General features: G+C 34.4%; 1 protein-coding gene across 3 annotated transcripts in view; it reads left to right on the forward strand.

The window, feature by feature from the left end:
- The window catches only part of LOC111035684, a 68,351-nt gene extending 60,050 nt beyond the window's left edge, over positions 1 to 8,301 (forward strand). For all 3 annotated transcript variants that reach the window (XM_022317399.1, XM_022317400.1, XM_022317398.1), the window contains 6 exons: positions 353 to 587; positions 781 to 996; positions 1,534 to 1,807; positions 3,982 to 4,476; positions 6,215 to 6,943; positions 8,148 to 8,301. In XM_022317399.1, coding sequence (XP_022173091.1) covers positions 353 to 587; positions 781 to 996; positions 1,534 to 1,807; positions 3,982 to 4,476; positions 6,215 to 6,943; positions 8,148 to 8,156 — 1,958 coding nt within the window. In that variant the 3' untranslated portion in view covers positions 8,157 to 8,301. The remainder of the gene's footprint in view (positions 1 to 352; positions 588 to 780; positions 997 to 1,533; positions 1,808 to 3,981; positions 4,477 to 6,214; positions 6,944 to 8,147) is intronic.
- The last annotated feature ends 8,678 nt before the right edge of the window (positions 8,302 to 16,979 follow it).

Below are 16,979 nucleotides of genomic sequence, written 5' to 3' on the forward strand. Positions count from 1 at the left end.
TAATATGAAATAATTACTTAAAGAAAAATAATTAATTTTTAAAAAATTTTTAAAAAATTAATTTTTATGTGGAACCTACAATAATAGGTTTACAGATAATAATATTATTATTATTTACAATTTTATATAAAAATATAAAAATGTCCTTAAAATTGTACCTAACATTATAGGTATCTACGAAATACATACTTAATAGTTATTACTATTATAATGAATTTATTTTTATTTTTGATTTTACTATTTTAGTTAATACTTGCATAATTGTATCCATAATTTTATTATCCATAATTGTATTATTATTATACGTGTTAGTAAAATTATTCCCGATTATTTGTTGTTTACTTAAATATAGGCCCACTTTTAAATACTGGCTTTCACTTTAACGTTGGTAATATGCCCGGTCACATGCAGACCGCCGGTGAAAAAAATGGTACTTGCGATTGGATATTATCGAGTGAACATTTGAGCAGAGATCACCATACCGAAGGGATATTCATGTCGATCGCTCACTGGTATCCTCCGCACACCTCCTGCACTTATCATTTACTAGGGCTGCCGAATCAAGTAGTTCGAGTTTATTTTCCCAGGTATGTCGACTCGTTCCAAATCCAATAAGTTTACTTAAAACGATAATAGCTCATTACCCTATCTATGTTATTTTATTATTATTGAAAACGACGTTCGCCTGACCGAATACATAATGTCATTGTATTCGTAATTTGAATAGTTTAATACTGCAAATGTGACCTTAAAAATTTAAAATACTTGATCACATTATAGCTTTCGAGTAAATAGCATCGAGAGTCCTGTGACGAGTGACTGGACCGGCGACTGCGGAGAAAGCTTAACTCTCTACGATGCCGCAGGACCAGATGATACGAGAATTATAAAAACATTTTGTGACACGTTTTCCAAGCCGGCTGAAAAACACGATTTCATATCAACGGGAAATTCCATGTTTATCCGATTTGAAAGCAAGACCGGCAGTTATTCTGGGTAAGAATAATGAATATTAGGTACAGGTATGGGTGTTCTTTTATAGCTACTATACAATTACAATAATATAATGATTAATATGTGTAGATAATATAATATATTCATGATAAATTATTAATATTTCTCGTGGGGCTTATTGCTCAGTGTGAATGACTGTAGTAAAATACATTAAATTCGGCATAAACGTAAATCGTCACGAGTAGTAGGTATATCTGCAACATCGCACGTGAATATAATTATAATTGTACGAATTTACGATTGAAATGTATTTAAAAAAAAAAAAAACGAAGAAGAACTCTAGACTCCAGGGGCCCCTCTCCAATATATTATAGCTATGGCCTAACTTGAAACAGAAATACATATAAAAGAACTAAGAAAGTACATATTACTCAAATTTGTACCAAACATTGATTTGCTACCAACATATGCACTCAAATCGAATCGAATATAAAAAAAGGAACTTATTAGATGCCAACAATAAAGATAATAATTTTTTAGTAAATAAAACAATGTATGACAGGCGTAATTAATGTTTAGGTCGTCGTTGTATTATTGGGCTCACTATGACTTTTTCAACGACACAAAATTCGGTACAGCAATACCAGATACAGTGTGTGACGAAGAATTCGTTAGTTGGAAACCATCGTCGGGATATTTCAGATCACCAGTGAACACACTGGTCTACAAACGACAAGGAACGGTTACAGATCCTGATGCTAAATCTCAACCAATAGTTTGTCATTATAAATTTACGACAGACGTTCGGTTATTTGCCCGAATTGTTTTGAAAATTGAGTCGATTAAATTCAAGGTATTTATTTTCGTTAAATAAATTTTAGAATTTGAATTTTACCTAAATATTGTATAATAATTTAAGTACCAAAATTAAAAATGTGATTTTCTACAATAGGTGATTCACCAAACATGATCTACCGCTTTTCTTCATTAAAATAAATATGAAGTTATTAAAAATCTTCTTTTTGGAATTATTAATCAAAAAATAGGTCCCTACCTATAACTTAGACTATATTTTCTAGTTCTCGAGATTTTTGTACTACTTAAGAAGCGTCCTGTGGATATACAACTTTCTGTTTTTCAAATGACAATCCCTGCACAATCTACTGTACATTATTTAGTCAATTTTATTTTTTGAAAATGTTGACATATATCAAAATGAAAATTTGAACGAACGAGTAGTTTTTGAGTTATTTAACTATTTGTGTTCTAAAATAATAAGTCCACAACAATAATGCGTTTGAAAATATAGGGGTTATGTGGATTTAATTTTTTTAGTAATTAATATTAATTTCTCAACATGTGATATTTTTGAGATTTTCTCATCAACATCTCTTCAGGTATAGAGGAGGAAGAGGGTTCATCATTTCATAGGTAACACCCTAACTAGTGGATCTGGATGGGTAGGTTAAGTTTGGGTAGGTAAGTAGGGTAAGTTTGAAGTGCTACGTAAGAGATGAGACGGATACTATGAAGTCAAGCAGTTGCAATTTATAATTTTCTGTTTTTTACGTAATTTACTCGAATCACACATCTAGGGCTATAATGGGCCATGTCACGAACGATCCAAAAAATACAGTAAAATATAGAAACTCTCGGTTTTGGGCAATCTAAAGGTGTTAAGTCAGATTCTGACAGGGTTGGTTTTACATTCTGATATAAAAAGATATCGATCTCTTTTTTTTCGGTAAAAACATCTTCGGTCAAACTTTCGTACGTCTTTATTATCTATGGAATTTTGTTTTTTGTTTGGAATACTGAACATCATAACTCTTAACTTTCAAAACTGGCGTAACACTTTTACGCACCACACTGCATCAGATTATTATGTCAAATCGTTCATTGTACCTACTTGTCTTGGACGAGACGTATAGCGTATATCAGCTGATATTATGGTAATTGATTTCTATCTAGAAGTTCATTATACATGGTATAATACATAATGATATTTAAAATATCGTATGTGCGAACGAATAGCAGGTTGTCGATCTCCACAATAAAAAAATATTCAATTTCCGTGTACAGATTGATTTTTTAAGCATACCTATTCATCCTATTTGTATTTTAAAATTATGCATATATTAAAATTTGAATTTTTTGAAATTTTAAGTACACTTGAAGACCATTTTTTGAATCATTGAAATTTTTTTACCACTTTAGGATGATCCTGTGACAAAACCAATTTCAGTTTTTCAAATAGGAGCCTTCCTTTTTTATTTTTAAGTATTAAGCTAATATTTTTTGGGAATTTTTATGTATCTAAATCAAAATTCAAGATAGTAGTTTTTGAGTTGTGTAACTTTGTGTCTTAAGGATAATATGTCTATGGTAACGGGTTAAGTAGATACGATTTGAAAAAGTTAGCAATGACTAATGATTTATCAATATAAATAATTTGTAAAAATGATCCAAGTATAATAAATACTACGTCTAACATTACATATAGTTTTTATTTTTATGAAACCATTTTTAAGGATTATTAACCTTAGTATAAACATTTTAATAACTCAGAAACTACTTATTACAATTTTGAATTATATACATAAATATTTTTTAAAAATAATCTGCTAAAAATGTTCACTACAAAAGGAGGCTTCACATTTGAAAAATAGAAGTTTGTATTTCCACAGGATACACCTTAAGTAATACAAAAATATCAGACATGTTTTGATAAATGTACTATAGAGGAAAAAAATTGGAGTGAGCATGCTTCAAAAATCAGCCTGTATAATAAAATTATATTATAAAAGTGCGTTAAAAACTCAAAAACAAACAAATACTAAAATACGGAATATACAAGTTTATACAACGATTTAAATTATGTTTGTATGCTCGAGTGCTACATTTCATACACATTATAACAGTTAACTATAATCGCTATTATACTATTTTAACAGCTTCGGGTGAGCGCCTAAAACGATTTCATCAAATATTCGATTTTACGTATTATATTGTAATGCGTGTTTACAGGACCACAATTATAGGACGCCCATTGAAAAGGACAACGACTGTTGGTACAGCGAACGGGACAAGCTACTGGTATGGGAGCCGGAAGAGATCGACGCAGGTTTCGGGCTGAACCGGACGGTCATCAATCAATCGAACACCAACAACGGTCTGTGTTTGTTCAACAACGTAAACAAAACGAGATCAACGCCGTCGGACCCTCACGCGGGCGAAATAAAATTCGTCTCGTCCGGCAACTCATTGAACGTCGAGCTGAATCTGAACCCCCTGCACGCGGCCCTGAGCTATTTCAAGTACGATGTGCCGTTGTTCGAGGCCAGATACGAATTCGTGCACGGTCCCCTGTGCGGGCCGTCCGTCATACAGCCGGTCGACGAAGGCGAACTAGTGTTTCCGCGGTTCGACGCCATGGGATTTGTAGAGCCGCCGAAAACGCTCGAATGTATTTGGGAGATACGCGTTCACGAGGACCGGGATTTGTGGTTACATTTTAATCAGGTAATTATATAGGTATCTTCTATCGAAATACCCACAATTCAGGTGGGTGGTAACTTTAACAGTGTCGGATTTAGCGGTGGCGCAAGGAGTGCAGTCACTGCTGCAGTGTACCTGGGTGCCTCGAGGATGAGGCTGTTTTAGAGGCCTCTAGCTTTCTGACTTTGTACGGAAATAAAGAATATTAACATTATTGATTGGCGGTGAATGGATGGGATCAATAGGATATATTTTCTAAAATACGATTTTTTTAAGCTTATTACTTATTAATAATAATAAAAAAAAAATTGTCTTTCCCCTGGTGGGATTTTATCTCGCGAGTAATAACAATCGGTGGGGACACAAACAATTGTGACAAGTACTTATGTCTATGTGTGACAGTAGATTACATAAATTATATATATATACAAGCTAAATTTTTAATTTTTTTTTTTGAAAAAACCTGGACTCCGTCCAATATGGTTTAAGATTGTTTTGACGTTTGATCCATTTATTTAACTGATTGTGACACAACCTACTATAATATGATTTATTATATTGATACCTATAATCGTCAAGCTTTTTTACAATGTCGAAAAGGAGTAGCAGATCAATTAAAAATAAGGACTTTTCTCGGTGAATTCTGAATATAATCCCGTAGTTCGTGGGTTCATGTTCAATGTTCAGTGATTATTATGTTATTTTAACTTCTTTATTTTGATTAGACTAAAGTCGTCGTGTAGATGATTTTATCTTAAGAGTTTAAGATTGTGTGTGTATACTGTATAAGTTATACTTTTTGCTGAAATGGAAGCGCTTAAGAAATTGCCTCCCTAAATTGTAGTCGCTTGGAAAGTTTCCTGAGAGTTTCAACTGCCTCTTATATGTTTATATGTAAATACGGTACTTCGTTCAATAGGGTTCATACAAAGGAGAAAATATAAGTCACCGGAATAGTCGTCTTATACCTCCCACACTCGTTTTACGCTCAGATTTGACCTCGGCTGTGCCTACCAAATAATTTATATATTTTGTAACGAAAACTAAAAACGAAATTTAAAACATTGAAAACCATAACAATAATATCTACTATTTGACGGGCGACGATAGGCATTTTGACGATTCCAAGAAAAAATATGTTTTTACGATTATATTCAAAACATGGTTTTCAAATAAAACAATAATAAAATGGGGGGACGAGGTGACCGAGTGGTCTGACTCTTCCGCTGCGACGCAGCCGGTCGCGGTTCGATCCTCGGCCACCGGGCGGCATTTTTCTCCGGACAATTCGCGGTGACCGGAGAGCAAGTGCTGCCATCCCCCACCCCCGGGGCATGGCAGAAACCTACGGGTGCCCCATTCGAAATTCTGCCAAAACAAACACACACGTGTTCCCCCTACCGTTCCAAAAACCTACAAACCATCAATACAAAAAAAAAAACCTACAGTACCTACTAATAGCTAATGGCCTCAGTTGCCGGGCTCAGGATCAATTAAAAAAAAAAAAAAAATAATAATAATAAAATGGAAAAGAGAAAGTGTATATACAACACATCATGAATGGATAGTCTGCAGTAGCAATGGAAATAATAACAAATTTTTTTTGCATATTTTATTTTGGTCCTGTGGTATTGCTCCCTCACACCACACTCCTTGAAATGAACCACATTACTGACCTCCCTCATAATTATGTAAATAAGTAGGGACAACATATAATAAAATATTTGTTATTATTACTATTATAATACTATGTAACGCGCAGGTAAACTTCGTGACGGACGACTGTCAGGACGGCCGGCTGGAGGTGTACTTGCCATCCAGGTCGGTGGACTACCCGTTCATGTCGGCGTGCGGACACAACTCCACGGCGCTCAAAGACCTGCCGCTGTTGACTTCCAAGGACGTTGAAGAGGCCGCCGACAAGTCGTCGCCGACGACCGGCGGTGCAGAGTCTCAGCGGCACGACAACCGGTCGCGGCGAAGGCGGCGACAGCGGCGGCGCTACGTGCACGTCCGGTTCGTGGGCAACGCTTACCCGCACAAGGCGCAGTTCAAGATCGCTTGGTCCGAGCTGAGCCACTTACCTCGGAACCCAGACGGGACGCCGCGGGCCGCCCGGCGCACTTCCGACGCCGACGACGAATGCGCGTTCCTGTGTCCGGGCGACGAGCGACTGTGCCTGCCCGCCCGGGCTGTGTGCAACGGCGTGATTAACTGCCCGGGTGCTCCCAACGACGAATCGCCGGACACATGCGAACGCTGGAACCACGGGTTGGCTCCGTCCACCGACGTCGGTGGCCGCGGAGCCCCGGCGGCTGTCGCGCTGTTCGCCGCCGTCACGGCGGCCATTGCTGTCTTCGGAGCGGCGCTGTTCGTGGCCAGCACTTACTGTCGCCGCCGGCGCCAACTACTCCGAAGTGGCCGACCCGCAGCGTCCGGTCGTCGAGCTATGGTCGCTGGTGGCAGGTCAACCGACCGCATTTATTCCACGGTAATGGTACAACGCAGTATAGTATATGGAATATTACCATCATAACCATGTGGTAACTCACCGTCCCAATATCTCAGGAAGGGGGGAGGGGCTGTGGTGGCTTGTTTGGGATTTTTCTTGGGGTAAAAGGCTCGCCGGTTGGAGATACCCCGGTTCAAATCTTCTTGGATGTGAGACTTGCGTTTTCAACTGCAGTAAATAAGAAAGTTACATGTAACAATGGTATAGATGTTAAATAGATCAGCAAAAATATTTTAAAGTTGTGAAATGTTGCTAAATGCGTCATTATGACTTACATCCAATGATATTTTAAATAGCAAATGTATACTCCTTCCCCCCCCCCCCAAAAAAAAATGACTCCCACGAGTTACACCTTCGCCTTAACTTGATCTAACGTTTACCTAACTACCAAACATAAAAAGAGTATATTCTAAAGTATTATTATTATTAAGTATATAATTATTTGTATATAAGTACCTCTACCTACGTTGTGTACCTCTCAAGTCCTTGTTAATTATTAATCAGTAGAAGGTAGTGAAATGGAAAATTACGACCGTTTTAATACCTGTCCTATAGGCTATAGTCGTTATTTGTGTCTATACATTTTACATGAAGCAACGAAAATGATACAATAAACAGGCGATTCTTTCGCTGTGGACCAATCAATATTTTAAGAATTACGAGGAATTATTTATAAATTAGAAAATACTTTTTACATTGTCTACGTCCAACGACAATTTTAAATTTTCCTTAGCATTTTAATATGGAGCCATATCTGGTGGACGTTCATATAATAGTGTTCCGAATAGAATTGTATAAATAAAATACAATTTAACATACTGTTTTACTTGTCATTTCTATATTGCAGGACTAATGCATTTATCAAAATCATAATTCAAATTGGTTCTGTTTAACTACTCCGCTCCACGTACATTATATATATACGTACTAGATATCAGTGATTAGTAGATAATATATGCATTCTGAAGGGCGTTTTAAAACCGATTTTCTACAACAACAGTTGTTTTGAAAACCCACGTAAATATCGTCGGTGGTTTTGTATTTAGACAGGGACGATAATTATAATAATATTAGGTACCTATAACTAGGTACTCCGTTATCGAAATAATTTAATATTGTGTTATAAATTGTAATTGTACCTACTACCTATACTAAAATTTATCTACACTTGTGTATTCCACAGGACTATTAAAAACGAATATAATCGGATAATCCTATGGATGTCTGCGGATCATCGTCGACAATTCCCACACATACCAACTATCTATACGACAAATGAATTAATCGCACATGATCATTATAATTTTTTTTTTTTGTAATTAAGTATTAACTATGAAGAATTAAAACGTATTTATATAATAATAGTGTGTAAGCTACTCAAATATAATACTATTATTATATTATATTGTATCAATTAAATATACGCTCATTTAATTGTCTCAATACCTACCAAGTAGATTTTAACTAAAAGTATTGTTGTTGTATAATTATATTAAAATATATTCAAAAGTATAAGACATGGACAAGCCGATTTTATATTATCACCCTATATTCGATAGAGTATCTATCGACTATCTGTAAAGTCCTATCTAAAAAGTAAATCATCCAGACGCCTCCAACACCTGTCACCTGTCACCTGTTAGTATTAATGTTCCTTCAATAATAGTCAAAACCGCACAATATTATTTACAGATGTCTATTTTATTTTATATAATCACTAGTTCCACAAAATTTAAAGTTTTCCTTAATATGGTAGTAATATATATGTTGTAATGTTACCACCGATGGGGGATCTGAAGGTCATTTTTAAACTTGGTCCAGCTGCAGGTAACGTAGATACTTATTAGGCTATAAATGAATATGAATCTCGATTGGAGGACCAAATCGATTTTAATAATTGCCGAGGTTCTAAGTCAAATCAAATAGTAGCAATGGAAAGTAATAATAAAAATACTTTCCAAAATGTACACTTCTGCGGCTTGAAATATGTAGAATATTGCCCATCTTAACAGCCATGCCAGAAAAGTGCTTTTCAAGTTAGAAAAGAACAAAAACCTACCGGAAGAATTATATTTAGAAAGTAATTTCATTATTTGTTCTTCTAAAATAAACTGAACTTAAGTCTTAAACTGATTAGAAGTGGACGAATAATTATTGGCAATGATGTAAATAGATCGAGACATCAAAATAGAATAAGCTTATGAATGTTATAAACGAACTTAGATTTAGTCCAAAACAGTTAGTCTTTGTATATAATTAATGGACATGGGCATACTAATCAAATTATAATGGTGAAAATATACAGCTTTTTATAAATTAAAAAAAAATATGTTATCAAAAGTAAAGTGGGGGTATATGTATTTGTACTGTAGTTGGTAAAGGTTAAAGGTATATTTTAACCCCAAGGGTATTAAATTGAGCAAAATCAATTAATTATAAATCAATGGTATTGTATCGGAAATAGGATACTACGGTCTTTTTCAAATAACGAGTAACTGAGAGGGTTTAACGGAAGTTTTTCAAATTCGTAAGTCTATATCCTTTGTGCACTTCATCACTTCAAGCAGATTATAAACCCTGTTGCTACTCTACAGAACTTACCTTATTTGGCCGAACCTAAAGATGTCCTGCGTGTATATACCTATGTCCTATTCCATACTCGGCTTTTTGATTTGCTAGATGTTGGTGGGTACTATCGTTTCGCCAATCCTTCTTCTATCGTTATAGTGACATATTATTATGTTAAAAATATAAGTTGGTATCTAGTGTATAGACTGCAGTACTGTATTTATTTCCTAAACAAACGTCAAATATTCACATCATAATGCACTTCAGCAACTGCAGGAACTGAACCATAGAAAACTTGTTCTGGAACCCAAAAACACATGCATTTTTATACGATGTAAATTGTTTGATTATTAATTGTTTTATTTTATTTCATGATTTGACAATAAAACATATTATTGTGTCACGTAGTGTAGATAACCTTCTATAATGTGACCGGAGGCGTGCAACTCACATAATGGTAAGAACAAATTTCTCGATGAACCACCAGCATTTATTTCACTTTTTGACATGATATATTGGCCATAATATGTTTATTTAACTGGAGTTTTCGAATTCAACGTGCAGTCAAATTCTCATAATATTATATATTTTACGTACCTTTCCAGCTATAGATCAGGTTATAAAATATCGAGTTAAGGCGATTGGTTACCGTCCTATTATTCCGTTAAAAACTACCCATTTTACTTCAATCATTCCGATCACTGTATTGATGCGATAACAATTCTGAAAATTAATTTGAATTCAGAGTGAAGTCTACTTGATATCGGTCGAATTACATTTATCAACAGCCGTACATATATATTATGATGTAGTAGCTTTACTCTTTAATAATATCGACATAAGATCAACAATCATCACAACACAAGTATCTTATAAACACAACAATAGCATGCGTTACTTAGAGACTAGTTATTTTTTATAAAAACAAATACACATGATTGCTATCTATCAAGGGCGCTCATTGCTCATTAGGGGGGCTCAATACACGCACATGACATGTCACCCCTTAGACGCTTAGACACCCTTAGACAAATGTGAAATTATAGTATCGAAAATAGTTTTGAATTGTAGATAATAAACTGTTTTTACTGATGTCTGATGATATACTCCATGACATATTACATAAGGGCATCGCTTCTCTATGTTGTATACATACTTGTATAAGTCTATTTTCTGTTATTTAATAAAAGCAATTTTATTGGTTCTTAATTTTTTTTTTATGATATGTCAACGCCTATGTTCGGGTTATTAGGCCCCTTTGTTAGGTACCTATTATATATTTTGTGAAAAATCTAACCATAAATATATTTGCCTGTAAGTCCCGAGTGCCACCCGGATCATATAAACAATATGAACAAGAAATATTTTTCAAAACGAAATTATCATATTCAAGCACCTGAAATTGAAATAAAAAAATCATATATTATTTTGGTTACTCATAATATATCAGGAACATTGCAGTGAATATCTTTGAATATTATCCAGAATCTGTGTACGGAGGCGGTGCTTAAATTAAAAACATTTTTATGATGCTGATTCTTAATAACAAATGACAAATTATATTATATTTTTTTTTGTAACGGGAGGGGGGCTTGTTTCCTACCTCCTAGATCCACCCTTAGTTGCAATGTTCAACTTAAGATGAGTGTTTTGTTAAATACTTAGAAATTTCTAGACTACGTTGTAGGAAAAGTTACGAAGAATTCTGCGTTGCAGGTATGGATCATTCATACCAGACTTAGGTACCATACCAAGTGACTATAAACATAGATTCTGGCCAACCGGAACGTATGCGGAAAACCGTTATGATAATTATTGACAACACACTATACGCTCGTGGCCCGTCATTAACGGGCACCTGCTGAAATCGAAGTTATGTCTTCATAGCTTACGAGACACCCCCACGGACGACACTCACATGTCCGTCCACCAACTTCGGCACTGAGTTTACCAGCTGCCACCTCCGCCACCGTCAAAGATTTACGGATAATGGCGACTTCGTCGGCAAAGACGACTTCTGCATAAGTAAAAATGTATTGCCATATTTCACATCCTGTTCGTATTCTTCGATCCACTTGACGAAAGAAAAATTAAAGTTACGGAAGTAACGCCGAAGAGTGATGTGCTCATAAAATAAATACTAGACATAAGAAGAAATAGAGTGTATGTAAATTTTTATACAAAATGTGTACAAAGTCGTAAATAATAAATACATTTTTTTCGAAAACTTTTTATGTATTGAAATACTTTAAATGATGCAAACATAGTTAATATAGGTATATTAGGTATATAATAATTTTGTGGTGGTGCATAATATAATGTACTCCGGGCTGATACAAAATAATCCTGCCCGTCCTGCAGGTATAGTATTATTATTGTTGAGGATTTTTTTAGGACCTCTTCTACTTAGAACACCTTTGTAGTAGACCAACATAATCCACAAATGCTTATAAGTTATAAGTTATATCTATATAGGATCCGTACTTAAACGCAAAATGCATTATTTTTTGGAAAGTCCTCGGCAATACTTTCCAAGTACAAAATTTCTTTCATACTCAATACTCACACATCAAAGAATTTAAAACTATTAAACTTTTATTTTGCATTTTTATCGGTTTTGGTGTTTTTTAAGCAATAATTATTACAATTTTCAAGTAATTTTTATTTATTATTAGTGCACATTTATACATGATATGAGTCGGTTTTTATATTTTAAATTTAATTTAATTGGTAATTTCAAAAATTTTTGCTGCGGCCATTCATCATTTGACGATTGTACTACCTATTTATGATTTTATAAACCCTAATCAGTAACAACGAATTAGTTATTTGGTGTTACATCGTTAAGTTCGTATTTGTGTTCATACTCAAGAATTGTTAAAACAATGTTTTGGTTATTTTTTGGATATTATTGTGGTTAAAATACATTTTTATAGGGGCATTATACTCTAAATATTATTTATGGTATATTATTTTAAGTAGGTACATTACATAAACAAACAATTAATAATGCCTCAAATACATTTTAGTTTTAAAAACATATATCACCTGTTTATTATGGTGATTGGTGAATAAACAAAATTCAAAAATAAAGTACCAAGATCAAAACGTTTAGGCTGTAATAGTCAGGCCCGGATTAACACTACCGTAGGCACTAGACCCATGTGCTAATACGGTCCTGTAGTTTTCAGTATTTAAATGATTAAGAAACCACGTGCGCATCGTGTTCTATACGTTCCCAATACATATTAATTATTGTATCGTTGTACGCTGTTAAGTCATATAATAAAATATGTCTACCATAGATTCTAACTACACCGTAATGCTGGAGTTAACGGAAGGCGAAAAAATGAAGAGGATATTTGAAGAGCTGAGATCGGCAAAGTTCAACATTCCAACTAAATTTTCAACACGGGTTGGAACTTGGTCGACGTTGAAAAGACACGAGTCTGCGCCGAACGTGACCATGACTTGTCATCAACCAGCCGCAGTAGGAGACTCCGAAGTCTACCACCAGTGTTTGTCCGCTCCGGCCGAGCTGCCCTGCAAGCATTTTGAGCTTTCTGACGTGCTGACACAAAACGGACCCCCATTCAGTCCATCGGACCTCGAGATGTCCGTTCCAAAGGACGCAGGATCCAGCGCGTCGCTGCAGGATAATGGTGCTGTGAGTTCGATGGATACGCCGAAAGCAGTTAACACGTTATCGTGTACTTCCGTGCAGTCGGCGCCCGAACTACCAGCAACATCGCCCAAAGTCCGGGAGACAAGCGAATCTGAAGACTGTTCAGCGCAAAGTCGATGGTCCTCAGCGCCAAATATACATATAACTTTTGGACTGGTGGTCCGCCCGGAACAGGAAACATAATGGAGTGACGGCGACGAGCAGGAGTTGGTCAGTGACCCGATAAATCCTAAACGGGTTACAGCATTTGCTAATTATTATTTATTTTTGGCTCCAGTAGATAGTGCCACTGAAACTCATGTCAACATTATGTTACAATTATCTCAAATATTAAATTTGAAAATTCTGTTCTTTTTTTGTACTTGTTTTAAATCATTTTAAAAATGAAGGAAATATTGTATTCCTATGTTTTAAATTTATTGACCAGTTGTCCGGAACACATTATTATTATCATGTTTTGCAACAAAGTCGGTCGCTCACAAAACTCAGACGACATTTGAACGATACTTTAATACGTGACTCGCGCTGTAAATATTATCACATTTTCTTATTCTTGTATACTAATAAGTAATAGTATAACTAGTATAAGATCGAATTTTTTCAATAATAGTTGGCCGAATGGGTCTCAGTCCACCCCTGACTGGATATATTCGGATATTTTATGAACTTATTATTTTACCCAATGGGATGAAACATATAAAAAAATATTACACATACTCACGTATGGTTTTACGAGTTATATGTTTTTGTTGGATGACATTTTAGAATTATTATTATTATTATTATTATTATTTATTTTTTTATTTTTTTTATCATCTTTTGATAATTTCCACATGCCATAGACGATAATTATTATAAATTATAATATGATAAATCCATACAGCCATGTGTTAGGTATTTTATAGAACTCTTTCAACTTACGTCATTTGGTTTTCTATATTTTAACTGTTTGTTGCATGACAATATATGCATGTGAATACTAGAATACAAACTATTCGACAAGTTTGAGAAGTATAGTAAGACCAACATTACATCCAAATTTAGCTCAAGGCGGTACCTAATTAATATAAATATAAACTGGCAAAATATCGATGAAAATACTTTTTTTTTAATTAGTACGACCATTATACTTATTTTTTGAGATATACATATACAACTTGTCACATTTTTATATAAGGTATCGATAAACATATACAACACAATTTTCGAAGTAAGTTTAAACTATAATAATATACTGTCCTTATGCATTGAAGTTTGTAATAAATTATTCTTACTGGTTTTAATACTTAATTTATTAATTGAAGTTAAATTAGGTACCTATAGGTAACTATTGTATTTTTTGGCTTATAATTTTACACTTTATTGACGTTTTAAAAAAGTCCATTTGGTTATTTGAAGAAAAAAATATACTTAACTGAATTAAAAATTAATATCATCACTTACTTTCCCCCCAGCCAATTGTGTAATCTTATAATATACATCTGATGAATAGTAAAAATCAAAATTATTATAACGTAGGTACCTACCCAATACATATTTATATGATACATACGATAGTATAGCGTGTACTACCCTGCACGGTGTAAATGAATTTTCTGAGGAAAACTTGTCCCTACACAACACATTTCGCGGGAAGTAGCGGAAGCGATGACGAAAATCTATACAAAGACCACGTCGTGGGCGCTTTGTGCCTTTTCTCCAATATATTATATACATCCGCATCCAAATCCCTTTGGCCTCACCGAGAAATACCACATCAAAGGCCACTCTTGTCCTTTATATGCGTGTATGTGTCGTACGATAACGCCACCGGCACAGTAGTAAGTCTGCAGCAAACCTGGTCGGTCCCTTTGTAGTTTTTCCGGCTTATCGTCGTCGATCATCCACAAAAGCCGTTCGACCGGGATTTCCGTCGTCGCGGGCGAGATGGATTCCGAGCGACCTCAGAGCCTCGAATTGCGAGACCCTGCAGCACGCGATGATCTCGGTCTACTCCCCCTTCGCACACCCACCCACCATGAGATGCTACACACTGGTTAGTTATCTTTTGCGAATTCTCGACAAAGTGTCCGTCATTGCGTGAATCGTATATTTTGTGTAACACATTATATAGGTCAGTTTCGCGCATCATAACGATGACGAATTAACAATAATTTTGGTGTCTTCGTCATATTTGAACTGCTAGAATGATTCTTTATTATCTTGTATAGTTGTATAAATGTATAATGATTAATAGGGTTAGGATGTTAATAATGAGCTTAAGAACTCTATAGAAAAAAAAATGTAGACAAATATGCACAACAAATATTAAAGCACACCCTTAAAACATTAAATCAGTATGACATTATAAAATGCATCGAAAAATATTGTTTTCTTCTACCGCCTCTGATTTTGTCGTTTCACTTTTGATTAAATTCTGCAGAAAAAAAAACATTTCAGTGTATAGATAAAAATAATTTGAATGCTATTTTTTGGCTAATTATTATTACATACCCAGGTATGTAACAACCTACCTACTCTCTAAACTGATTTGAATGATTCGAATATTTTTTTACGTTTTCGAACAAGAACTTTTGTCGATTGTCAGATAATACAAATTGCTGTAGTGAAGTATAAGGGTGCATATATTGAAAATTAATTTAATTGATTAGTATTTTCTATTGAAAATTTATTTTTCTGAGATATTAAGAAAATACTATTGCATCCCAAGTATGCAAAAATAAGCAAAATAAGATTTAACGTACCTCATTCTATGTCATACAAAACGAATGTATCACTTATCCTGCAATGTGCTATGTGTAGAAAGAAGAATGTGTTAAAGAAGAAAGTGTTAAAGAAGAAAGTATGAAAAAAGTCATAAACACCCCAACCTATGATTAATCAATCTCAGCCACCTGACAATGCAAACGAGCAGAGATATTTACAAAAATTTACAAAGACATTAGGTAAAGTAATAGGACAACAACACACTTTTTGTACCTACTCATCAAACCGCAACGTAATTTGACTTCATAATTTATAATTAGCAAATATTGATGTCAGCAATGTATAATATCTAATACCTACCTATTACAACAGCTAGTGTATACATTTGATAAACCAACAAATAAAAAATATTTCTCTATTATTAAGTAAGTAGGTACCTAACATATTATGTAAATAGTTAAATAAACAATAGATAGGTACTTACAAGTTACAGTACATCTTGGTGCTTGGTCTAAGTTCCATTTAAGTGGTATCGTTATATCAACAGTCTGCTGCACCTATGACCTTATATATTATAATATTTTATGAGTGCAATAAAAAGATATGATACAAAATACTGAAGTCGACATTAAATCTTAATAACTACCTTCTCTGGTATTTATTTATTTTTATTTTGTATTAGGTTTCAAAATCTCAGAGATACCATTAATTAGTATTTGCGTCCGTCTTGCTTAATGTTCTGAATAGTGAATATATTATGCCTATTTCTGTTTCGATGTCTGTACATATACCAACATCCCTTTTTAAGAACATGACTAAGTATCGATTTAAACGGGTAATAATATTATAATTAATTATAATCAGTACCTAGTCGAATGTTTAATAAGATTTTGTTTATCAAAACCGGGGTGCGGTACCATCACGATTTAAGATAGTATCTTAAATCGTGGGTACCAGTGTACAGTGTACCCCACGGTACCCGCATATTTGTGATAATGGCTATAGTATCTACTATCTAATTGTATTATTCAATTCGATAATTCACCCTCAGGGGCG

This window comes from Myzus persicae, unplaced genomic scaffold (genome assembly GCF_001856785.1).
Source record: "Myzus persicae strain clone G006 unplaced genomic scaffold, MPER_G0061.0, whole genome shotgun sequence".
In the NCBI taxonomy this organism is placed as follows: Eukaryota; Metazoa; Arthropoda; class Insecta; order Hemiptera; family Aphididae; genus Myzus; species Myzus persicae.